This window comes from Salmo trutta, chromosome 16, assembly GCF_901001165.1.
Source record: "Salmo trutta chromosome 16, fSalTru1.1, whole genome shotgun sequence".
In the NCBI taxonomy this organism is placed as follows: domain Eukaryota; kingdom Metazoa; phylum Chordata; class Actinopteri; order Salmoniformes; family Salmonidae; genus Salmo; species Salmo trutta.
This window is the reverse complement of record NC_042972.1, coordinates 23,667,947-23,694,661: the sequence shown is the minus strand read 5'-3', so window position 1 is coordinate 23,694,661 and position 26,715 is coordinate 23,667,947. Positions and strand designations below refer to the sequence as shown.

The following is a 26,715-nucleotide window of genomic DNA, read 5'->3' as shown; positions in this document are numbered from 1 at the left end:
GGATGGCACCTGCTGCAGTGGCTAGCAACACAGAGTGATGGTTGAAATGTGGTCTGGAGCAGATGGACTCCCCTGAGCTCCCCTTTAAAGGAGGAAAGCTTAAGATAAGAGGAGCAAATCTCCTGACAAATTATGCTATTATACAGAAAAGACACAAATCAGGACATGAGGCCCCCTAGGTCCCCATAAGGTGACAGAGTAGAAGGAACACTTTGATGTCACAGTACATTTACCCTCCCTAGCTCTAGAAAGGCCCTGCAGGGCTTTGAAATGTATAACTGCTACTTTCTCCTACTCTTCGCCTCATTTGGTTATTTCCATTTTGAGGTGTATTTATGGATTGTAACAACATCATATATCAACTTTGAGCTTGGTGGTTTTTGTTTGGGCCATTCCAGTGATACACTATATATACAAAAGTATGTGGACACCGCTTCAAATGAGTGGATTCGGCTATTTCAGCCACACCCGTTGCTGAGAGGTGTATAAAATTGAGCACACAGCCATGCAATCTCCATAGACAAACGTTGGTGCGAAAATGGCCTCACTGAAGAGCTTAGTGACTTTCAACGTGGCACCGTCATAGGATGCCACCTTTCCAACAAGTCTGTTCGTCAAATTTCTGCCAGAATGCATAGGGCCCAACCTCACTAATGCTCTTGTGGTTGAATGAAAGCAAGTCCCCGCAGCAATGCTCCAACATCAAGTGGAAAGCCTTCCCAGAAGAGTGGAGGCTGTTATGGCACCAAAGCGGGGACCAACTCCATATTAATGCCCATGACTTTGGAATGAGATGTTCAACGAGCAGGTGTCCACAGACTTCTGGTCATGTAGTGTATGTGATATGTTTTTGGGTAGAATGTATGATATCTGTATAAAAAAACTGACTGTATTTGGACTTTGTGTATATACAACAACTGTAATATATACTGCCTTTATATGCAGAGCAGGTGCAGTGAACATACAGTATGTAAGTGTATATACATGTGTCGTTGTGACGTTGTCCTCCAGTGGCTAGCTAGCTAAAAATTGCCTATCCTAAATTGGCCATGGATGGAGATAGGGATTTGGCCTTGTGGTTTTACTTCATTCTCTGTACTGACAAATGATTACAAGGGCGATTCTATTCCAACCATAAATTCTTATATTGTGCCCCTGGCATGAGAGAATGTAAGTTCAAAATGTTAATTAGCTGGCTCATCGTTGCCCATGAAAGACAGTTAGGCTAGTGAGTAAGCATTTTAGCCAAGTGGTCTAGGACAACAAAAACTCAAATCATGTACTATATGACAGAGTCATATACCATGTTGTCAACATGAAAGAGAGGAGGATGGCATTTGTGTTTCTTTACAAGTAGGGGGAGTGAACATGTTTTTTCTACACATGCACACACACATCGTTGAAGTCGGAAGTTTACATACACCTTAGCCAAATACATTTAAACTCAGTTTTTCACAATTCCTGACATTTAATCCTAGTAAAAATTCCCTGTCTTAGGTAAGTTAGGATGACCACTTTATTTTAAGAATGTGAAATGTCAGAATAATAGTAGAGAGAATTATTTATTTCAGCTTTTATTTTTTTCATCACATTCCCATTGGGTCAGACGTTTACATACACAAAATTATTATTTGGTAGCATTGCCTTTAAATTGTAGCCTTCCACAAGCTTCCTACAATAAGTTGGGTGAAATTTGGCCCATTCCTCCTGACAGAGCTGGTGTAACTGAGTCAGGCTTGTAGGCCTCCTTGCTCGCACACGCTTTTTCAGTTCTGCCCACAAATGTTCTATAGGATTGAGGTCAGGGCTTTGTGATGGTCACTCCAATACCTTGACTTTGTTGTCCTTAAGCCATTTTGCCACAACTTTGGAAGTATGCTTGGGGTCATTGTCCATTTGGAAGACCCATTTGCGACCAAGCTTTAACTTCCTGACTGATGTCTTGAGATGTTGCTTCAATATATCCACATAATTGTCCTCCTCATGATGCCATCTATTTTGTGAAGCGCACCAGTCCCTCCTGCAGCAAAGCACCCCACAACATGATGCTGCCACCCCCATGCTTCACGGTTGGGATGGTGTTCTTCGGCTTGCAAGCCTCCCCCTTTTTCCTCCAAACATAACGATGGTCATTATGGCCAAACATTTCTATTTTGTTTCATCAGACAAGAGGACATTTCTCCAAAGAGTATGATCTTTGTTCCCATGTGCAGTTGCAAACCATAGTCTGGCTTTTTATGGCAGTTTTGGAGTGGTGGCTTCTTCCTTGCTGAGCGACCTTTCAGGTTATGTTGATATAGGACTCGCTTTACTGTGGATATAGATACTTTTGTTCCTGTTTCCTCCAGCATCTTCACAAGGTCCTTTGCTGTTGTTCTGGGATTGATTTGCACTTTCGCACCAAAGTACGTTCATCTCCTGGAGACAGAACGTGTCTCCTTCCTGAGCGGTATGACGGCTACGTGGTCCCATGGTGTTTATACTTGAGTACTATTGTTTGTACAAATGAACGTGGTACCATCAGGCATTTAGAAATTGCTCCCAAAGATGAACCAGACTTGTGGAGGTCTACAATTTTTTTTAGGAGGTCTTGGCTGATTTCTTTTGATTTCCCCATGATGTCAAGCAAAGAGACACAGAGTTTGAAGGTAGGCCTTGAAATACATCCACAGGTACACCTCCAATTGACTCAAATGATGTCAATTAGCCTTAGCAGAAGCTTCCAAAGCCGTGACATAATTTTATGGAATTTTCCAAGCTGTTTAAAGGCACAGTCTGTATGTAAACTTCTGACCCACTGGAATAGTGATACAGTGAATTATAAGTGACATAATCTGTCTGTAAACAATTGTTGGAAAAATGACTTGTGTCATGCACAAAGTAGATGTCCTAACCGACTTGCCAAAACTATAGTTGAAAAATGAGTTTTAATGACATCAACCTAAGTGTATGTAAACTTCTGACTTCAACTGTAAATCAGAACAGCGAAATTGTATTTAGCTTACGTTGATTGTTTTTGATATTTTTTTATTTGTCACTGTATTAGACTAAGCATAGATGATTTGATGATGTTGAAATGTTGAAGTTGAAATGGTGCTGGAATAGTGACGGCAGTTCCTGTTTTCTTTGCGACTTGCAGTAACTCTCTGTGGTTCTAAATCAATAGTTGTTTAGTAGTCCGAAAAAGTCGGCAACATTAACTTGCTTGACCATGCTGTAGGTAATGTAACTGTTTTTTTTACATGCAATATGCTTTGTGGACATAGTTTGCTCTCCGGTTTTGTGACGTAACAAAGGTGGGGTTGAAATTATTTTAGGCCTCAGGCCTATATAATATCACAGTGGCAAGGCATATGAACTAACAGGTTATAGAGCAAACAACACAATTATCACAACACATAGGTTGTAATATGGCTTTTTTTATGTCTAGGCTTCCCCAATGATTTTACCAACGCACCACTACTGTGTGATTGGCGTGAAGCCAAATCCAAACTGGCTTCCCTTTTTTTTGGTGCGCCAGGACCATTCACAGTTGGGCTCGCTCAGTTTAGCTCAACGCTGATTGGCTATTATTATTTTTTTAAATGTATCAATGCTACCGACAGCAAAAATTGCATTCTCTTTTTGACCAGACAGCGTCAGATAGATGGGCAACACATACAGAGACAGAAGGGCGCTGTTTCGCTTGGATGCTTTCTCCAGTGAGATGCATTCAGCCTCTTCCAAATTGAAGGAAAATTTTGAAACACAGAGAGAGTCGATGTCTGGCTTTCCTTGGCATCCTTGAATACACACCACTGGACAAATAGCACCAGGAGAGAGACAAGAGCACAACATGTCTAATACAAGACATTCCCCAACTAATTCCCAACTACCAAAACAAAATTAAATAAAAAAACAGGAGGATAACAGCTTATCAGTTGATGTCACTCTCCATGCCTCCCTTACTTGTTTTGCAATGACGCTTAATTTTGCCGGGCACACTTGAGGGGGTTCTTTCACCTTTTTCACTCTACATAGCCCATGTGTGTGCATAATGTATGGAGCCAACCTGGACTCAGGGGTAGACGTAACACAGTAAATAGACAGTCCAATTAGTATGACATGTTACATTTCATATGGTATGTATTAATTTGTGGATGTATGTCCATTTTGTATGATATGTTACAAATGACCATTTGTATGATATTTTACCAATTGCAATTCGTACAATATGTTTAGGAATTGCAATTCATACAAAATGTTACGAATTTGCAAAAACGTTTTATATGTAAAGAATTCCAATTTGTTGTGGCTAACGTTAGCTAGGTGGATAGGTGGCTAATGCTAATGTTAGCTAGTTGGCTAATTTTAGCTAGACTAAGTGGAATGTTCCATTTCTTGCTGGATCATGACCGCCGTGTGCATTAATGAGTATAATTTGCTGGTGTAAAACCATATATGAAAAAAGATAATACACATTATGAAAGCTGACAAACAGCCCTATCAAATGATGACATACAATAGCACACCGTCAATCTAATTGTAATCAGTCAAGTAATAGCACCTGTGAAAGTGTTATATACACTGCTCAAAAAAATAAAGGGAACACTTAAACAACACAATGTAACTCCAAGTCAATCACACTTCTGTGAAATCAAACTGTCCACTTAGGAAGCAACACTGATTGACAATAAATGTCACATGCTGTTGTGCAAATGGAATAGACAACAGGTGGAAATCATAGGCAATTAGCAAATTAACCCCCAATAAAGGAGTGGTTCTACAGGTGGGGACCACAGACCACTTCTCAGTTCCTATGCTTCCTGGCTGATGTTTTGGTCACTTTTGAATGCTGGCGGTGCTTTCACTCTAGTGGTAGCATGAGACGGAGTCTACAACCCACACAAGTGGCTCAGGTAGTGCAGCTCATCCAGGATGGCACATCAATGCGAGCTGTGTCAAGAAGGTTTGCTGTGTCTGTCAGCGTAGTGTCCAGAGCATGGAGGCACTACCAGGAGACAGGCCAGTACATCAGGAGACGTGGAGGAGGCCTTAGGAGGGCAACAACCCAGCAGCAGGACCGCTACCTCCGCCTTTGTGCAAGGAGGAGCAGGAGAAGCACTGCCAGAGCCCTGCAAAATGACCTCCAGCAGGCCACAAATGTGCATGTGTCTGCTCAAACGGTCAGAAACAGACTCCATGAGGGTGGTATGAGGGCCCGACGTCCACAGGTGGGGGTTGTGCTTACAGCCCAACACCGTGCAGGATGTTTGGCATTGGCCAGAGAACACCAAGATTGGCAAATTCGCAACTGGCGTCCTGTGCTCTTCACAGATGAAAGCAGGTTCACACTGAGCACGTGACAGACGTGACAGAGTCTGGAGACGCCGTGGAGAACGTTCTGCTGCCTGCAACATCCTCCAGCATGACTGGTTTGGCGGTGGGTCAGTCATGGTGTGGGGTGGCATTTCTTTGGGGGGCAGCACAGCCCTCCATGTGCTCGCCAGAGGTAGCCTGACTGCCATTAGGTACCGAGATGAGATCCTCAGACCCTTTGTGAGACCATATGCTGGTGCGGTTGGCCCTGGGTTCCTCCTAATGCAAGACAATGCTAGACCTCATGTGGCTGGAGTGTGTCAGCAGTTCCTGCAAGAGGAAGGCATTGATGCTATGGACTGACCCGCCCGTTCCCCAGACCTGAATCTAATTGAGCACATCTGGGACATCATGTCTCACTCCATCCACCAATGCCACGTTGCACCACAGACTGTCCAGGAGTTGGCGGATGCTTTAGTCCAGGTCTGGGAGGAGATCCCTCAGGAGACCATCCGCCACCTCATCAGGAGCATGCCCAGGCGTTGTAGGGAGGTCATACAGGCACGTGGAGGCCACACACACTACTGAGCCTCATTTTGACTTGTTTTAAGGACATTACATCAAAGTTGGATCAGCCTGTAGTGTGGTTTTCCACTTTAATTTTGAGTGTGACTCCAAATCCAGACCTCCATGCGTTGATAAATTGGATTTCCATTGATTATTTTTGTGTGATTTTGTTGTCAGCACATTCAACTATGTAAAGAAAAAAGTATTTAATAAGATTATTTATTTAATTCAGATCTAGGATGTGTTGTTTAAGTGTTCCCTTTATTTTTTTGAGCAGTATATATTATAGTGTATGCTTTTTTCCTAAACAACTGCCATTTACACAACTTTCTAATGAAGATAGAGAAAAACCTTGAGCATATTGAGTCTTCCTTGGTTTGGAAGGGTTGAACATCTACAATCAGAATAGAAATACCTTTTACTGAGAAAAAGTTACAGCTGTTTTAGGGACCGATGGTATTTTTCTGTATGTTCCTTGATCAAGCACTTTCTTATCTGGATGGTATATTAAACACAAGTCTGCACTAAAACAAATGACAAATAGCATTTTGCCATACATATGATAAGGAAATACATAAACAAGTAATATAATTTTAATAACACAATAACTTTATTGAAAGAATAAGGTTAGGGGAATAGTCTCATTCAAACCATTTCACGGTCGTAGCGTTAAGATTATTTACAACATTCATCTCAGAAATATTGTCATCAAAATGTATCTGGAAGTACATAATATGATAAGAATAAGGCATATAATAACAATAATTGGCTTTCACAACAATTTATTCTGGTGTCACACCCTAATCTGTTTCACCTGTCTTTGTGCTTGTCTCCACCCCCCTCCAGCTGTCGCCCATCTTCCCCATTATCCCCAGTGTACTTATACATGTGTTCTCTGTTTGTCTGTTGCCAGTTCGCTTTGTTTTGTCAAGCCTACCAGAGGTTTTTCCTGTGCTCCTGTCTGGCTCCAGTTCCTGTTTTCTAGCTTTTCCGGTTTTGACCATTCTGCCTGCCCTGAGCCTGCCTGTCGTTCTGTACCTTGCCATAGCACCCTGGATTACCGACCTCTAAATGCCCTGACCCTGAGCCTGCTTGCCATTCTGTACCATTTGGACTCTGCTCTGGACTACTGACCTCTGCCTGCCCGTGACCTGTCGTTTGCCTACCCCCCTGTTTTTGTAATGAACTTTTATTTCAAAACTGTCTGCACTTGGGTCTACTCCTGAGCCTTGACACTCGGCCTATAGCATATCACGTGAAGGGTCAGAACAGAAACAATTTAAAAGACCAATATTATTTGACAATCTTTGTGAATAATGATGAGTGAGAAAGTTACAGACACATAAATATCATAGTTTGAAAGCTGTTATCTGAAGAGCTACAATTGGATCAACAGATTGATCTGGAACGTGCTCATCGGTCTGGGAAAACCAGGGGGCACTAGTGTTGCCAATGGAGGTGCCAATGGAACCAGACCCAGGCCAATTTTAGTGAGATTCCTCATGTTCAAGGATAAGACTCCAAATGCCTTATAGGGTCCTACATCTTCATCAATAAGGATTTCTCTATACAGTCTGTCAAAGAAGAAAGGAACTAATACCAGCCATGAAGGCTGCAAGAGAACAAGGTGACATAGCATACTTGAGGTGTCACAGCTGTCGTGGAAGAGAGAATGGGACCAAGGCGCAGCGGGTTGCGTGCTCAACATATTTTTTATAAAAAATGCGAACACCACGGAAAAACAATAAACAAACTAACGACAGGAGCAGGCTCAACAAAAGCAGTGCTCTCAAACAACTACCCACAAGTGACAAACAAAAACACACACCTATTTATAGGACTCCCAATCAAAGGCAACTAGAAACACCTGCCTTCAATTGAGAGTCCAGCACCCAACCTACACATAGAAAAACTACCCTAGAACATACACCAGGAAATACAAACATAGACCAGTGACTAAAAAACCCCGTAATACATAAATAAGCTACCCTCTGCCACCTCCTGACCAAACTACAATAACAAAATATCCTCTATACTGGTCAGGACGTGACATGAGGTATGACAAACTGATTGTTCACCCTCCCTCCCTAGGAGTTTGGAGGAGCAATAGACAGGGAGCTATGAATATAGATTTTTTTAACACCAACTGTCCAATGAGAAAGAAACGTATTTATGTTGCCAATGTATATAACCTGACCCAAGTTATGACATTACCAACCAGAACGTTCACTAATAGGTCCGGTATCACATCATTTACTTGAATCGATCACATTTTTACTAACATGGCTGAACATTTTTCATAAGCTGTATCAGTGGCACTAGGTTGTAGTGATCACTAGGAAAACTAAAATACCAAAGGCTGGCCCTAAGGTAATCTACCAAAGGTCCTACAGAGGGTTCAATCAAGACTAATTTGTGAGTGAAAAAAACAAAACTACAAGGCGTCAGAGTATGTAACATCTAGCACTCTGAATCCGATGATTCAATTCCTGGTCATATCACACTTAGAGAACAGTCCAGTTAGTACTCTCCTGGCCTCTTACACTGTCTGAATTTGTCCTGCTAGATTACCTAAATGGGGACATGCTTAAACCACCTGACCAAGTCCTAAAGCAATGGGACTCACTAAATCTTTCTCAGATTATTATCAACCCCACAAGACATGACTCCAAACACCCAGAAAAGGCTACTTTCATCAATGTTATCCTCACAAATAATCCTGATAGGTATCAGTCTGATGTTTTCTGTAATGACCTTTGTCACGTCCTGACCCTTGTAAGATGTAATTTTCTATAGTAGAGTAGGTCAGGGCGTGACAGGGGGTGTTTTTGGGTGGTTTTCTATGTTTTCTATTTCTATGTTAAATTCTATGTTTCTATTTCTATGTTGTTGTTTTTTGGTTGATCTCCAATTGGAGGCAGCTGGTCCTCGTTGCCTCTAATTGGAGATCATATTTAAGTAGGGTTTTTTCCCACCTGTGTTTGTGGGCAGTTGCATTCTGTTTAGTCTCTGTACCTGACAGAACTGTAAGTTGATCGTTTCAGTTTGTTGTTTTGGCTTTAGTGTTTTTGAGTTAATAAATATCATAATGAGCACTCAACACGCTGCACTTTCGTCCCCTCTATACGACAGCCGTTACAGAACTGACCACCACAACTGGATCAAGCAGTGTGCTCGGGAGGAGATGGATACCTGGTCTCTGGAGGAGAGACTAGAGAGGGTAAACTGGACTTGGGGCCAAGTAATAGACAAATATAGAAGCCTGCAAGGGAGGCACGAGAGGCTACAGAAACCCAAATCATTTTTTTGCGGGGGGCATATGGAGCAGTCGGCGGAGCCGAGGAGTAAACCAGAGACAATCTGGGAGAAGAACATTTGGAGAAGGGAGAAATGGGAGAGTTATTGAGTTGGTGGAGGACGCACGTGTTTTTCCCAAAGGAACGTGTCGTCAGTTTGGTGCCACCTGAGTCAGTTCCCCGTACTCATCCTGAGAAGTGTGTGGAAGTTCCGGAACAAGTGATACCGGCTATACACACCAGGTCTTCAGTAAGTCTCAACAGCCCGGTACGTCCTGTGCCTGCTCCTCGCACTCTCCCTCCAGTACGCTTCCACAGCCCAGTACATTCTGTGCCTCTCCTCACTCGCCCTAAGGTGCGTGTTATCAGCCCGGTGCCACCTGTACCGGTCCCACACATCAGGCCTCCGGTGCGCCTCCAAAGCCCAGTACGTCTTGTGCCTGCTCCTCGCACTCTCCCTCCAGTGTGCTTCCACAGCCCAGTACGTCCTGTGCCTCCTCCCCGCACTCGACCTGAGGTGCGTGTTACCAGTCTGGTGCTACCTATGCCAGTCCCACGCATCAGACCTCCAGCGACGCTCCCCAGTCCGGAGCCTCCAGCGACGCTCCCCAGTCTGGAGCCTCCTAAGACGGCCTGCAGCCTGGAACCTCCAGCGATGATCTACGGTCCGGTTCCTCCGACAACGATCCACGGTCCGGTGGTACTAAAGCAGAAGGATCAGCGGGTGGAGCGGGGGTTACGCCCCGAACCGGAGCCGCTTCTGCTGGAGGTTATGTGGACTGCATTTGAGACAATTGTCACCCTCCCTTTTTGTTTTGTGGTTTCTTTTGTTGGTTTTGTTAGTTGCATTCGGAGTCTGCACCTTTGTGGGGGGGGGGGGGGGGGGGGGGGGGGGTACTGTCACGTCCTGACCCTTGTAAGATGTAATTTTCTATAGTAGAGTAGGTCAGGGGGTGTTTTTGGTTGGTTTTCTATTTCTGTTTAATTCTAGGTTTCTATTTCTATGTTGAGGTTTTTTGGGTTGATCTCCAATTGCAGGCAGCTGGTCCTCGTTGCCTCTAATTGGAGATCATGTTTAAGTAGGGTTTTTTTCCACCTGTGTTTGTGGGCAGTTGCATTCTGTTTAGTCTCTGTATCTGACAGAACTGTAAGTTGATCGTTTCCGTTTGTTACTTTGTCTTCAGTGTTTTTTGAGTTAATAAATATCATAATGAGCACGCAACATGCTGCGCTTTGGTCACCTCTATACGACAGCGTTACAACCTTACTGATCACTGTTTAACAGCCTGTGTTTGTAATGCTGCTCAGTGAAACGACCTGTCCTGGTTTGTCATAGACGCTTGCTAAAAAACTTTAATGAGTAAGCCTTCAAACATGACCTGGCCTCTGTAAATTGGTATAGAATCAGCTTGATCCACTGTCGAAGATGCTTGGACCTTCTTTTTTAATATTTTCTGTGATATTGTCAACAAACATGCCCCCATAAAGAATATGAGAATTAAAAACAGGTTCAGCCCCTGGTTTGACCGTGATCTTGCAGAGTTACTACACCTCAAGAATTGCATTTGGCGAAAGGCTCGGCACACGCATACTCAGCTGACTGGCTCTCGTTCAGGCAAATGAGAAATGCGTGCACTCAGGCTATCCGGAAGGCCAAAGTTAGTTTAAGGAGCAGTTCTCTCTCTGTGGGTCTAACCCCAAGATTTTCGGGAAACGGTTAACCTCTACGGGATAGGGGGCAGCATTGAGAATTTTGGAAAAAATATGTTCCCATTTTTAACTGCCTCCTACACCAACTCAGAAGCTAGAATATGCATATTATTGTTCAGGTTTGGATAGAAAACACTCTGAATTTTCTAAAACTGTTTGAATGGTGTCTGTGAGTATAACAGAACTCCTATGGCAGGCAAAAACCTGACAAGGTTTCAAGCAGGAAGTACCCTGTCTGACAAGGAGTCGTGCGTCTTGCATCTTTTTATTGAAAAGTAAGGATCTTAGCTGTAACGTGACAATTCCCAGGGCTCCAATAGGCTCTCAGAGCCCGGGAAATAACTGAAGGTTTACGAGGGAGCCTCAGGCTGAAACACATTAGCACCTTTTGTAAGTGTCGACTCAGAGGACCTTTGAATGAGGCGCGTGCACGAGTCGCTCCTGTGGAGAAATTTTATTCGGCTGTTTAGGCTCAATGCATACTCCCGGTCGGAATATTATCACTTATCTACGAGATAAATGGCATAAAAATTGGTTTTAAACAGCGGTTGACATGCTTCGAAGTACGGTAATGGAATATTTAGACATTTTTGACACGCCAATGCGCCATGCGCGGGACCGTGAAGAAGCATTCTGATAGTGTCTAGAACTCACGAACAAAACGTCGCTGTTTGGATATAACGATGGATTATTTGGGACCAAACCAACATTTGTTATTGAAGTAGAAGTCCTGGCAGTGTATTCTGATGAAGAACAAGCAAGGTAAGAACATTTTTCTTATAGGAAATGTGATTTTGGTGGAGGCTGACCTGGGTGGGTATCTAAATAGCTAGCCCTGTAATGCCGGGCTATGTACTTAGATTATTGCAAAATGTGCTTCATCCGAAAAGCTATTTTAAAATCGGACATATCGAGTGCATAGAGGAGTAATGTATCTATAATTCTTAAAATAATTGTTATGCTTTTTGTGAACGTTTATCGTGAGTAATTTAGCAAACTGTTAGTAAATTCCCCGGAAGTTTGCGGGGGTTATGCTTTTTCTGAACGTCACATGCTAATGTAAAAAGCTGGTTTTTGATATAAATATGAACTTGATTGAACAGACATGCATGTATTGTATAACACAATGTCCTAGGTGTGTCATCTGATGAAGATCATGAAAGGTTAGTGCTGCATTTAGCTGTGGTTTGGGTTTATGTGACATGATATGCTAGCTTGAAAAATGGGTGTCTGATTTTTTCTGGCTGGGCACTCTGCTGACATAATCTAATGTTTTGCTTTCGTTGTAAAGCCTTTTTGAAATCGGACAGTGGGGTTAGATTAACGAGATTCTTGTCTTTAAATAGCTGTAAAATAGTCATATGTTTGAGAAATTGAAGTAATAGTATTTCTAACGATTCAAAAATCGCGCCACTGGATTTCAGTGGCTGTTACGTAGGTGGGACGATTTCGTCCCACATACCCTAGAGTGTTTTCAGAGTGTTTTCTATCCAAACCTGAACAATAATATGCATATTCTAGCTTCTGAGTTGGTGTAGGAGGCAGTTAAAAATGGGAACATATTTTTTCCAAAATTCTCAATACTGCCCCCTAGCCCAGACAGGTTAAAGACAAGACTCTCGTTAATCTAACCACACTGTCCGATTTCAAAAAGGCTTTACAGCGAAAGCAAAACATTAGATTGTCAGCAGAGTACCCAGCCAGAAATAATCAGACACCCATTTTTCAAGCTAGCATATAATGTCACAAAAAACAAAACCACAGCTGAATGCAGCACTAACCTTTGATTATCTTCATCAGATGACACACCTAGGACATTATGTTATACAATACATGCATGTCTGTTCAATCAAGTTCATATTTATATCAAAAAACAGCTTTTTACATTAGCATGTGACGTTCAGAACTAGCATTCCCACCGAACACTTCCGGTGAATTTACTAAATTACTCACGATAAACGTTCACAAAAAGCATAACAATTATTTTAAGAATTATAGATACAGAACTCCTCTATGCACTCGATATGTCCGATTTTAAAATAGCTTTTCGGATGAAGCACATTTTGCAATATTCTAAGTACATAGCCCGGCATCACAGGGCTAGCTATTTAGACACCCAACCAGTTTAGCCTTCACCAAAATCACATTTCCTATTAGAAAAATGGTCTTACCTTTCCTGTTCTTCGTCAGAATGCACTCCCAGGACTTCTACTTCAATAACAAATGTTGGTTTGGTCCCAAATAATCCATCGTTATGTTCCATCAACGACGTTTTGTTCGTGCGTTCTAGACACTATCCCAATGGTAAATCACGGCCATGCGCATGGCGCAGAACGTGATAAAAAATTTCTAAATATTCCATTACCGTACTTCGAAGCATGTCAACCGCTGTTTAAAACCAATTTTTATGCAATTTATCTCGTAGAAAAGCGATAATATTCCGACCGGGAATCTGCATGTCTGTAAACTGAGGGAAAAACCGAAAGACGGGGGCGGGGCAGGTCGCGAGCCTAAGCATTTCTCCACTGATTGCCCACTTAGCTTTTGCTCTCGTGTGCTTCAGCCAGGGCTTTGAATTACGTCATTCCTGTTTTTCCCGGGCTCTGAGAGCCCATTGGAGACGTGGGAAGTGTCACGTAAGAGCAGAGATCCTTTGTAATAGATAGAGAGAATCAACAAGGGCAAGAAATGTTCAGACAGGGTACTTCCTGAACAGAACCTTCTCAGGTTTTTGCCTGCCATAGGAGTTCTGTTATACTCACAGACACCATTCAAACAGTTTTAGAAACTTTGGAGTGTTTTCTATCCAAAGCTAATAATTGTATGCATATTCTAGTTTCTGGGCAGGACTAATAATCAGATTAAATCGGGTACGTTTTTTATCCAGCCGTGAAAATACTGCCCCCTAGTCATAAGAGGTTAATTCAGGATTCCCATTTGACTCAGACATGCCTCCTTGCCTGTCCAAAATTATCTCCCACCCCTTCTAATGCGACTAGCCCTGATGCTCCTCCCTTTTCCCCTGCCCCTCTACAAAGTGTCTCCCTTCAGGCGGTCACTGAGTCGTGGGTGCTAAAGGAGCTCCTTAAACTTGACCCCCCAAAAACATCTGGTCAGATGGTTTATACCCTTTCTTCTTTAAGGTTGCTGCCACTGTAATCACCAAGCCTATCTCTGACATTTTTAACCTGCCTCTTCTCTCTGGGGAGTTTCCCATTGCTTGGATGGCAGCCACGGTTTGTCATTTTTTTAAAGGGGGAGATCAAGCTGATCCTAACTGTTATAGGCCTATGTCTGTTTTGCCCTGTTTATAAAAAGTGTTGGAAAAACTTGTCAATAATCAACTGACTGGCTTTTTTGATGTCTATAGTATTCTCTCTGGTATGCAATCTGGTTTCCGCTCAGGTTATGGATGAGTCACTGCAAACTTAAAGGTTCGATTGGGTTCAAGTCCGGGCTCTGGATGGGCCATTCAAGGACATTCAGATACTTGTCCTGAATCCACTCCTGCGTTGTCTTGGAGGTGTGCTTATGGTTGTTGTCCTGTTGGAAGGTGAACCTTCGCCCCAGTCTGAGATCCTGAGTGCTATGGAGCAGGTTTTCATCAAGGATCGCTCTGTACTTTGCTCCGTTCATCTTTCCCTCAATCGTGACTAGTCTCCCAGTCCCTGTCACTGAAAAACATCCACACAGCATGCCAACACCATGCTTCACCAAAGGGATGGTGCCAGGTTTCCTCCAGACGTGACACTTGGCATTCAAGCCAAAGAGTTCAACCCTGGTTTCATCAGACCAGAGTATCTTGTTTCTCATGGTCTGAGAGTCCTTTAGATGACTTTTGGCAAACTCCAAGTGGGCTGTCATGTGCCTTTTACTGAGGAGTGGCTTCCGTCTGGCCACTCTACCAAAAAGGCCTGATTGGTACAGTGATGTAGAGATGGCTGTCCTTCTGAAAGGTTCTCCCATTGCCACAGAGGAACTCTAGAGCTCTGTCAGTGTGACCATCGGGTTCCTGGTCACCTCCTTGACAAAGGCCCTTCTCCCCGAGTTGCTCGGTTTGGCAGGGTGGCCAGCTCTAGGAAGAGTTTTGGTGGTTCCAAACTTCTTCCATTTTAGAATGACGGAGGCCACTGTGTTCTTGGGGATCTTCAATGATGCAGACATTTTTTGGTACCCTTCCCCAGATACTTGAATCAAATACGCAACCTTTGGGTTGCTAGATGTTTGCCTTATTCACCCGCCCAATCACCATACTTTTGTTTTTGCCATAGTTCCTGCAGACAAATGACCAAATTTCCCTCTAGTGGCCTCATGTTATTAATATATTTCATAATTTAATATTTAATAAACATAAAAAAATGTAACGCTGAAAATCCAGTGTTTCTATGTCAAACGGGTTTGTTTATATTTCAGTTTTCTGTGTTGTATATGAAGTGTAATATTGGGATGCAAACTCAAAATAGAATACATTTCAACTGTATATTTGACATGGTACATGGGTCTTCTTTTTTATTCCCATAACCATGTGTGTGAGGTGTATACTTTTGTTTCAAAGTAGATTTGTTTAAGTCTACTGTAAAACTTCTGTCTTATGTAACCATACTAAATGTAACATATCACACTAATTTGAATGTCCAGATTTACATATTGTCACATCCTGACCATAGAAAGCTGTTATTTTCTATGGTAGAGTAGGTCAGGGCGTGATAGGGGGGGTTTTCTAGTTTAGATTTTCTATGTTCTAGTTTTATATTTCTATGTTGGGTTTTGTTTGGGATGATCTCCAATTATTATTTTATTGAACTGTGAAACTATGCAATACATACAAATAAACAAAACAACAAACCGTGACGAAGAGTTAACATACACTTACTCAAAATCAATCTCCCACAAACCCAGGTGGGAAAAACACCTACTTAAGTATGATCTCCAATTAGAGACAACGATGACCAGCTGCCTCTAATTGGAGATCATCCCAAACAAAACCCAACATAGAAATACAAAACTAGAACATAAAAACATAGAAAATCTAAACTAGAAAGAAAACCTGTCACGCCCTGACCTACTCTACCATAGAAAATAACAACTTTCTATGGTCAGGACGTGACACATATACTATGTTACTCTATGAGACCAGGCTGATGGACAGTGGTGTGGTGCTATTTTCTTAGCTGTGGAAGCGCAAAATAAAGTGTAAAACGTTATCATTTCCTCATTCAAAGTTTGTACCGACAGATATATCGTTTTTGAATAGCCTATCATTATATAGAATATGCATCATATGCATTCTACAGTTGCAACATCTGGCTAAGCCCACACATTATTGTCTCAAGACATTTTTCAATGTTTAATACCCTCAAAGACCAATTTAGGCATACCTAATTGTAACATAGGCAATCATCACTGTCAATTGTGAATTCTTCACGTTTTACTGGTGAAACTGCATCATGGGAATAGCCTATGCATTTTGATCTTCTTGAATTACTGTTTTGTGAGCAAATTATAGCAGATGGTGTTAAAAAACGATATATATTCACAGTCTAGCCATACTCCCAAGTACTCGTATGAGGTAACTACCTAAAGCTCTAAACCCTCAGAGGTAGTAATCACACCTGTGGGAGGAGGGGCATTCTTCTTACCAAACCACATGACCTTTGTTTTGGAGGTGTTAATGAGACCATTATGAGAAGTGATAATCTTAATTTTGTAAAAATGTTTATAATAATAAATGATTTAAGATGGTCATCCCATGGATGATTTAGCTGTTTGATTTTTAAATTTAGGACCCCTTTAGGTACAACAAAAACCTTTACTTGGCCTTTACTGCTATAGCCCATGGAAACATTTATGCAGTAAATGGCAAAAAAGATAGTAAAAACAGAAATCATAAGGAATAAGGTTTTGAAGTGTCTGTCTTATATCATGGAGATGTAAGAAATATTAGTGTTGTTTTGGACACATTTAACACGTTTAACCCGGATGGGCCTGGGTCTCAACCAATAGCCAATAGGCTAAATGTGCCAAGCAGGGCTACAGCAACTTCCAAAGAGGGTAAGGCTCCTTGGCCTTTGCGGTAGCCTTTCTGGTTTGGGTATCCTCTGAAGAACGGTGTCACGTAACCAAGTGGTCACATAATGTTCTGGGTTCCACTGCGCAAGAGGGAGTTCGTGGAGTTTTTTGAAAATCAAGGCAGACACACGGTGAATTTGGATTTTTTTTAATTCACGTTCTGACGGGCCTCTGCAGTGCATATATATATCCAATAGTTATTCATAATTATTGCCACTGCCAGAGAGAAGACAGGGAAGAAACCACAATTTACCTACATCTAGACGCCATTTAGTTTGTCGTTCTATTGTTTTTCATGACATTCTTGTGGTAATTAATCAGAATACATTTTCCAGAAATAGTTTTACCAGCTCTGTGAAAAAGGTGTGGGAGCGCCGCTCTCCTGCGCTCCTGCAGCACTACAACCCTGACTAATGGAGCCAACAATTGATCTACATTATGCAGTATTGCTATGTTTATAAGTGCTCCTGATTAACCCATCCATGCATAAAGCAGTGTGTAATTCATGCATAAAGCTCTTTACAATTACCTTCTCTGGGTGCAGCAGGATCCCATGCCGACCACATTTGTACGAAGAAAAAAGGAGTCCAGCAAACAATATAAGCTAGGACTATGACAAAAGTCATTTTGACAGTTCGGATCTTCGCTTTTGATATGAGCCTCACGCTGCTCACTCGAGAGAGCGCTGCGCCTTTGTACGCCCGCGGCGTCAGAGACATACACTGATCCCGTCTGGTTTTCATTTTAAAGTTTTGCCATATTTTAAAACTTATCAGGCCATAGCAAACACTTAGGATAGCCACTGGAATTATGTAGATTGTAAGACTAATCCATGTAATGTACGCCTTGGCGCCCCAGGGTTGCACGAAGTCTCCCCAACAGTCATAAACTCCGTTGCCCACCTCCCTCAACGAAAATATATACACTTGAGGGGTACTGAAAATCAGACTAAGCATCCAAGAGGCAATCACATAAAAACGGTCCTTCCTCTTGTGCAGAGAGCGAAGCGGCTGACATATCGCCAAGCATCTGTCTATGGACATTAGAACAAGCATGTAGGTGGACCCGAACATCCCGACAACCTGTAGGTACTTCACCAGCCTGCACAGTAAGTCCGGCCCGTAGAAGCGGAATGTAATGTCCCATATAAGCTGCGGGAGGACCTGAAAGATTGCCACCACCAGGTCCGCAATACTGAGGTGTTTCATGAAGTAATACATCCGAGAGTGGCTATGCTTGCTCGTATGGATAGCCAAAAGGACGCAAATGTTACCGACCATTGCGAGCAGCAGAACTAGGACAAGAACGGTCACCTCCACTTTGGCCACCTCCTCGTTCCGCTTCAAGGGGTTCACGATGGTCTGGTTCCCAGTACTGATCTCGTTTCCACCGCGACTCGAGTTGGTCCATGAATCATTTATAATCGCCCACAAGTCTTGGTCTCGCAGAAGGTCCTCCATCATTCATGCGTAAACGTTCTACGTAGTTCTAGGTACTTTTGTGAAACGAAAATGTTGTAACTATACGATGCTCCGTCGCTCTGTTTGCATAGTGTGCTTCACCTGGAGCCCCAAAACACTGCTTCTTACCCAGTACCAGACATCGGTGAAGTGACTGATTGGCTCCTCATCTGCTCCTTGTTCATTTCTTTATCATTTCCCGTTATTGCAAAGTTTATTAAGATGTTTTTTTCTGTTTACATGTTTGTCTCTTGGAAGGTAGGCTTACCAAAGGAAAAGTCAAATCCAATAGTAAGGTGTCCCAATTAGGAGTAGACTCTGGGAGATACGTTCTAGGTAAATACAAATAAAAAGAAGCCTACATTTTACAAGTCAGTGGCAAAAAGATCAAACATGGATAAATGAATAAATAAATGTATGATATGTGCTATTACTAGTCTAATCAATTCAGCAATCAATCAATGTCAACCATATTAATAGGCTACTAATAATATACTAATTATAATAATCACCATAATCTTACTAATAATAATTCTAATCATACTTACTAATCATGATCAAAATGATAACATTAAGATAATTAATATTAATTTACATACCATATTATAAAGACAACCTTTCCAACGTGATGCACAGCAACTAGTGCGCACAGATTTTTTCTAGAGGGGCTTTTGCTATCCACATCCCTTGATGTCTTTGTAGCATGTATGAGGTCTAATGCAGTGCTTCAAGCACAGCATACCAAGTTGTGTAAGCTGGGACCCACCCTCTGCCCACGCGCAATGTGTCCGGCATCCTTATTGGTACCACTTCTGTCCCAACGGAGGACCGGCTAAGATACTCACAGCCGTCACTAGATGGCTATGCAAGCAACAGTATATAATTTTCCAACCTATAATTAACACAGGGTATTTATTGTTTGTTTTGACAGTAAGAAAAAAAAACGAAATGCGTTATCAATATTTTACGCATGAAAGGTACAAGTGGAGCCCTACATTTTTAGAATAATATAAAATAAAAATGTTTTGGGCTTTCCTGTTTTGCATGTTATCTTGGCATTAATACGTGTCACATATCAGTTTGCAAACAATGTAAAATATATATATATATATATATATATATTAATAAACATGGTCTCTTTTTTGTTTTCTTGAGTAAGGCAGCTCCAATATGCAGGTGTTTCAGCCTAGCTCAGTGCTTTCTGTGGTGGTGGGGAAAGCCAGTAGAAAATACGGAGCGTTGCACTGTGATTGGCTCAGTGTTCTGACACTCATGGGGACATTACGTCACCGCCAAGTCTAAGGATAGACTTAGAAAATTCAAGCCCTTTGGGTGCTGCCATAGAGTTACATTAGAAGTGCCCATCCAAAAAGGCTCAAGGTCATTGGCCATAGATAAAATGATGTCAAATCACGTTATATCTACAGTAGCTTTGATTGGACTGATCATGTCAACATCAAACTTGCAGTCATCATCATGAATCAAATCAACAATCTACTGGCAAATGCTTTTTAATCCTTGTCATATAAAGAGAAATAATGATGAGAAATTATAGATAAAATGTAGCGTTGCACATTGGACATTAGACATAAACATTACACAACAAGTTGAAATTGCAAATTCAACAATGAGTGGTGATTCCAAAAATGTCTTGTATGCTGCTGCATAAATTATGTAAAATGCCAGGGAGATATGTATACTCTAGCTAAGAACATAATACTAAGTGTATGTTTTGAAATAAGCTGTTAGTAGCCCATGTGCCTCACCCAAATAATTTGGTCTATTTTCACCTCTTAATTTCGCCTACTGTTCTGACTTGGTGGTGCACATGTAGCCTATAACCTGTTTTTGAGAAATGTAATCATCGAATATTGTAAGAGCTTTCATTGTCTGGTTATATGCCCCCTTTATTTATCCTGCGGCTCTGACTTGGTGTACAGGGAAAACACTGTAAGACTGGCCCATGTTCTAAATTCTGACGCTGTACATTTCAAAAGTGCTGAACAAATAGTTATAATGACTACATCCGTCCTAGCTCGCTCATTAATGTCTTCATCGAAATTACGGATTGCCTCTTATCTGCTCGTAGTCCCCTTATGCCATAGTTTGTACATCTTAATTGTCATTAGAAATCACATTGTTAAGCAAGTCATCCATATCAGCTATGTTTTTTTAAAAGGCAATAAATGAGGCTGAATGAACTGTTTCGCTGCCAGACAAGGCTCTGCTGATAGCCAGGTGTAGCAGTGGTATAGTGCAATTCATGTATTGTTTAGTGTTGTGTTGTGTAGTGGCTTTGCTGGCATGCATCCCACATTTAACATTTTTGCACCACCATGATTTACATGCTAAAATCGGCACTGAGCTGGAGATATCTTTTCAATCCACCGAATCCGCCTATGTTGAACTTCCGCATCTGCGTTGAAAGGTGACAGAGCTAGAGTGATGTTTGTCTGACCATGAGACATCCCGAAAATCAGTCTTGTCACAAAATCGTCTGTAGCATCCAAACATTTTTGGCTATACACTAATATGACCCCTCTGTGCAAAGGCGAGACTCTCATGAACATATCGGTCTGAAGGTCCCCAGGTACCAGCTGGAAAAATTAATGGAAGTATATAAGGAGACTGCTTAGTGCCAAAATAAGGGGTTAAATACATGTAACAAAAAATAACAAATGTTTCCTGATCTTTCTTATGTCTTTAAGATATAGGACACTATTTTGGGGGGGATTATCTGTTGTTCCATGTTAATCTGTTATTCAATGCATTTGTATGGGCTAATAGCAGAAAGTCCCCCCCAAAAATTCAGCAAATATATTATATATTTGTTTGATTTTTCAAGAGGTCTTAAATTCAAAATGAAATAGCTAAATGATCCTTGGTATGACCTTCTTAAAATATTTCGGTATAACATAGTAGAACCCAAACTTCCTTTTGATTTTTTTTAGGGACTATCTGTTATTCCATGTAGTGAATCTGTAAAAACAAAATGGTGGACATAGACTTGCTAGCTATGTTAGCTAGCTAGGATTTTCTACAAGGAATCTGCCTCCCGAAAAAAGCTTCTCCCAAGTGAGTGTGACACCTACTCCCGTTGCCTGCTGCACTGCTGCTTGGATTCCACCCGGCGATCTGTCCATCCGTCTGCCCTGGCCTGTCTCCCCCTGTCTGGTACAGGTACCCCCGCCACATCCCCACTCTCCCGAGCTTTCGCTCGCCTCCAGCACACACACACTTACACACACCCACTGCAGACTTTGGACTGATTGGAATTTTAGGTAGGCTAATTAATTTGTGAAGCTTATTATGTGAGCTTTCTCAGAAACTCTTTAATGAACTAGTATAGGCCTACAATTTATTTATTTTATCTCATACTTTTATAGCCTACTGGACTTATAGAGAGCTACTCTCTCAAGTCATCTTTTTGGGGCGAGTGACTCTTTGAACTTACAATGTCATTATATTTTTTCTTGTGCTTTATGCTATTTGTCTCATGACTCCTGCGTGCTTTGTTGACTATGAATTTGCTTGTTTACCCAACCGTGGGACATACTATGTTTGTTCCCACACTTGGGACTTTGACTCTCTATTGGTTACACAGACTCTTGGCCTCCCATCCTATTCTAACCACCTCTCGAAGGCTTTCTATTCTTGTAACCTGATGAATTTGCTGTACAATATCTTGTTGCCATCTGATGCACATTCAAATGTCATAAAATATCAACACTGCAGAGCTCTCCCTGTCCTATGCCGTGCCCTGAGCGTATTACTGCTGATGATATCTGGAAATGTGCATGTACACAGAGGCCCATCTACTGTTGCTAGCCCCAAATCTGACTTGTGCACTGATATCTGTTTCACTGACTTCTGCTCTCGTAAAAGCCTGTGTTTTCTGCACGTTAACACTAGAAGCTTATTACCTAAAATGTGTCAATTAAAGGTGTGGGTTTACAGCTCCAATCCAGAAGTATTGGACATTACTGAGACATGGTTAAGAAAGAGTGTTTCTGGTTCTAACGTTTTTCGGTAAGACAGATCTTCCAAAGGTGGTGGAGTGGTAATATTTACCAAGGAACACCTTCAGTGTTCAGTTGTCTCCACCAAGTCTGTCTCCATACAATTTGATTTGATGGTTTTAAGCATTAAACTTTCAAATTACTCTTTGTTGACTGTTGCTGGGTGTTATAGTCCACGATCAGGACCGGCTTGTACCCTACCTGCCCATAGCTCTCTCCTGGCCCCTTACACTAAGTCCTGTGAGGTGACCTAACCTGGGACATGCTTAAACCACCTTACCAACTCCTAAAGCAATGGGACTCCTTAAATCATTCTCAGATTATTACCAATCCCACAAGATATGACTCCAAACACCCAGAAAAGTCTACTCACCTTGATGTTATCCTCACAAATAACCCTGATAGTTATCAGTCTGGTGTTTTCTGTATTGACCTTAGTGATCACTGTTTTACAGACTGTGTTCGTGATGGCTGCTCAGTGAAACAGCCTGTCCTGATTTTTCATAGACGCTTGCTAAAAAACTTTAATGAGCAAGCCTTCCTTCATGACCTGGCCTCTGTAAATTGGTATAGAATCAGCTTGATCCACTCTGTCAAAGACGCTTGGACCTTATTTTTTTATATTTATATTAAAGAAAATTAAAATTAAAAACAGGTTCAGCCCCTGGTTTGACCGTGATCTTGCAGAGTTACTCCACCTCAAGAATTCCATTTGATGAAAGGCTCGGCACATGCATACTCAGGCTGACTGGCTCTCGTTCAGGCAAATGAGAAATTTGTGCATTCAGGCTATCCGGAAGGCCAAAGTTAACTACTTTAAGGAGCAGTTCTCTCTCTGTGGGTCTAACCCCAAGAATTTCTGGAAAATGGTTAAAGACCTGGAGAATAAACCCTCCTCCTCACAGCTGCCCATGTCCCTTAATGTTGATGATGTGGTTGTTACTGCCAAGGAGTACATGACTGAGCTCTTTAATCACCACTTCATTAAGTCAGGATTCATGTTTGACTCAGCCATGCCTTATTGTCCATCCAAAATGTCCTCATCTCCAACTCCTTCTAAGGCGACTAACCCTGATGCTCCTCCCTCTTTTTACTCTGCCCCGCTACAAAGTTTCTCCCTACAGGCAGTCAGTGAGTCTGAGGTGCTAAAGGAGCTCCTTAAACTTGACCTAAAAAAACATCTGGGTCAGATGGTTTAGATCCTTTCTTCTTTAAGGTTGCAGCCCCTATCATCACCAAGCCTGTCTCTGACCCTTTTAACCTGTCTCTCCTCTCTGGGGAGGTTCTCATTGCTTGGAAGGCAGCCACGGTTCGTCCTTTATTTAAAGGCATAAGGGCACAAGGCAAGACCCAAATGCAGACACAGGAGGCAGATGGTAGAGCTCCAAAATGTATTATATCAAAGGGAGCAGGCAAAGGCAGGTCGGGGACAGTCGAGAGTTCATAAACCAGGTCAGAGTCCAAACAGTACCAGACGATAGGCAGTCTTGAGGTTAGGCCAGGCAGGGGTCAGAAACCAGATCCGAGTCCAAACACAGTACAAGTTGTACAAGGCAGGCTGGTAGTCAGAACAGGCAGAGTGGTCAGGCAGGTGGTTCGGAGTCAGGACAGGCACGGGTTGAAACCAGGAGGACTAGAAACAAACAGAGACTGGGAAAAATAGGAGCAAGGAAAAACGCTGGTTGACTTGGCAAACAAGACGAACTGGCACAGGAAACACAGGGATATATACACCGGGGATAATAAGCGACACCTGGAGGGGGTGGAGACAATCACAAAGACAGGTGAACCAAATCAGGGTGTGACAAAATGGGGAGATCAAGCTGATCCTAACTGTTATAGGCCAATTTCTAATTTTCCCTGTTTATTAAAAGTGTTGGAAAAACTAGTCAATAATCAACTGACTGGCTTTCTTGATGTCTATAGTACTCTCTCTATCATGCAATCTTGTTTCCGCTCAGGTTATGGATGTGTCACTGCAACCTTAAAGGTCCTAATTGATGTCACCATTGCCCTTGATTCTAAGCAATGTTGTGCTGCTATTTTTATTCACTTGGCCAAAGCTTTTGTTTCGGTAGACCATTCCATTCTTGTGGGCCAGCTAAGTAGTATTGGTGTCTCTGAGTGGTCTTTGGCCTGGTTTTCTAACTACCTCTCTCAAAGAGTGCAGTGTATAAAGTCAGAACATCTGCAGTCTCAGCCACCGCCTGTCACCAAGGGAGTACCCCAAGGCTCGATCCTAGGTCCCATGCTCTTCTCAATTTATATCAACAACATAGCTCAGGCAATGGGAAGCTCTCTCATCCATTTATATGCAGATGGTATAGTCTTATACTCAGCTGGCCCCTCCCCTGATTTTGTGTTAAACACTCTACAACAAACCTTTCTTAGTGTCCAACACGCTTTCTCTACCCTTAACCTTGTTCTGAACACCTCCAAAACAAAGGTCCTGTGGTTTGGTAAGAAGAATGCCCCTCTCCCCACCGTTATTACTACCTCTGAGTGTTTAGAGTTTGAGGTAGTCACCTCATACAAGTACTTGGGAGTATGGCTAGACGGTACGCTGTTCTTCTCTCAGCACAAATCAAAGCTGCAGGCCTAAAGTTAAATCTGGACTTGGTTTCCTCTGTCGTAATCACTCCTCTTTCACCTCAGCTGCCAAACTAACCCTGATTCAGATGACCATCTTACCTATGCTAGATTACGGAGATGTAATTTATAGATCGGCAGTTAAGGGTGCTCTCGAGCGGCTAGATGTTCTTTACCATTTGGCTATCAGATTTGCCACCAATGCTCCTTATAGGACAAATCACTGCATTCTATAATCCTCTGTAAATTGGTCATGTCTGTTAAAGGTCCCCAAAGCACACACATCCCTGGGTCGGTCCTCTTTACAGTTCGCTGCAGCTAGCGACTGGGACGAGTTGCAAAAAACACTGAAACTGGACAGTTTTATCTCCATCTCTTCATTCAAAGGCTCAATCATGGGCACTCTTACTGACTGTTGTGGCTGCTTCATGTGATGTATTGTTGTCTCAACCTTCTTGCCTTTGTGCTGTTCTGTGCCCAATAATGTTTGTACCATGTTTTGTGCTGCTACCATGCTGTGTTTCTGCCATGTTGTATTGCTACCATGCTGTGTTGTCATGTGTTGATGCCATGCTATGTTGTTGTCTTAGGTCTAACTTAATGTATTGTTGAGGTGTCTCTGTTGTTGTGATGTGTGTTTTGTTCTATATTTTTATTTTTAATCCCCCGCAGGAGGTCTTTTGTCTTTTGGTAGGCTGTCATTGTAAATAAGAATTTGTTCTTAGCTGACTTGCCTAGTTCATTAAATAATGGTTAAATAAATAATTAAAATAAATCAATATTCAATGTGTTTGTATGGGCTAACTAACTCAGGAACCACACCTGTGTTGAAGCATCTGCTTTCAATATACTTTGTGTCCTTCATTTCCTCAAATGTTTCCATTATTTTGGCAGTTTACTGGATGTGGTTAATTCCTTTTTCACACACTTTTCTGTCTGCTCACATTCTGACCTTGAACTTAAGCATGGGGAAACGCATGTGCCAGCCAGCTATGCATTTGTAGTAGAAATCTCAGAAATTAAGGCGTGGCAGAGGTGTGCCTACAGATGCGCCTATTCTGACCTTGACTTAATTCCTCAATAATTCTACCACCTTCACGGGCAAGGAAACCATGAATAAGGTTGAGGGAACCTGTCAGTTCCAAGTGGAAAAACATCTGGCCTACTTTATTTTTTCTAATAGAAATACAGTAGTATCCATGCACTGTAATTTATAAATTGAGAAGAGCTATTGATAAGAGCTAGGTAAATTAGTAATTCGTTTTGATAAGGGCTAAATTACAATTGTTTTAGATATATTTGACCTTATTATCACAGGAGACCAATGTAAAACCAGTCATATGGCAGGAAACTTAAAAGCATACCAACATGACAGGTATTTATGCCAATTTTCCACAGTGAAGTATGAAATGCTGTGCTGTTATGCATCATTTTAATTGTGTGGCCTTATAACTTGCAGGGATTATATTTGGAGACGCAAGCGAAATGTGTAATGCCTAATTTAAACTTTATGCTCTCCAAAATGTTAAAAACATATGTCCTGACTTTTCCTGTTTCTTTTCATTTGTAGGCTATATGTTAAATATCATTAGCCACTATCAGTTCCGACCAAAAGTATTAGCCACGTATGCCAATTTAGTGTTAGTTCCCTTCAGTTGGTAGTGTACCCTACATTGGTATTATTCCATTATATCGTTTGATTTAGCC

General features: G+C 41.9%; 1 protein-coding gene across 1 annotated transcript in view; it reads right to left on the bottom strand.

Annotated features, from left to right (window-relative positions):
- The window catches only part of LOC115150337 (isotocin receptor-like), a 30,170-nt gene extending 11,073 nt beyond the window's left edge, over positions 1–19,097 (bottom strand). Inside the window, exons 1-2 of the mRNA XM_029693526.1 lie at positions 19,000–19,097; positions 17,470–18,732 (exon numbers count right to left, since the gene is read on the bottom strand). Coding sequence (XP_029549386.1) covers positions 17,470–18,403 — 934 coding nt within the window. The 5' untranslated portion in view covers positions 18,404–18,732; positions 19,000–19,097. The remainder of the gene's footprint in view (positions 1–17,469; positions 18,733–18,999) is intronic.
- Between the last annotated feature and the right edge of the window lie 7,618 nt (positions 19,098–26,715).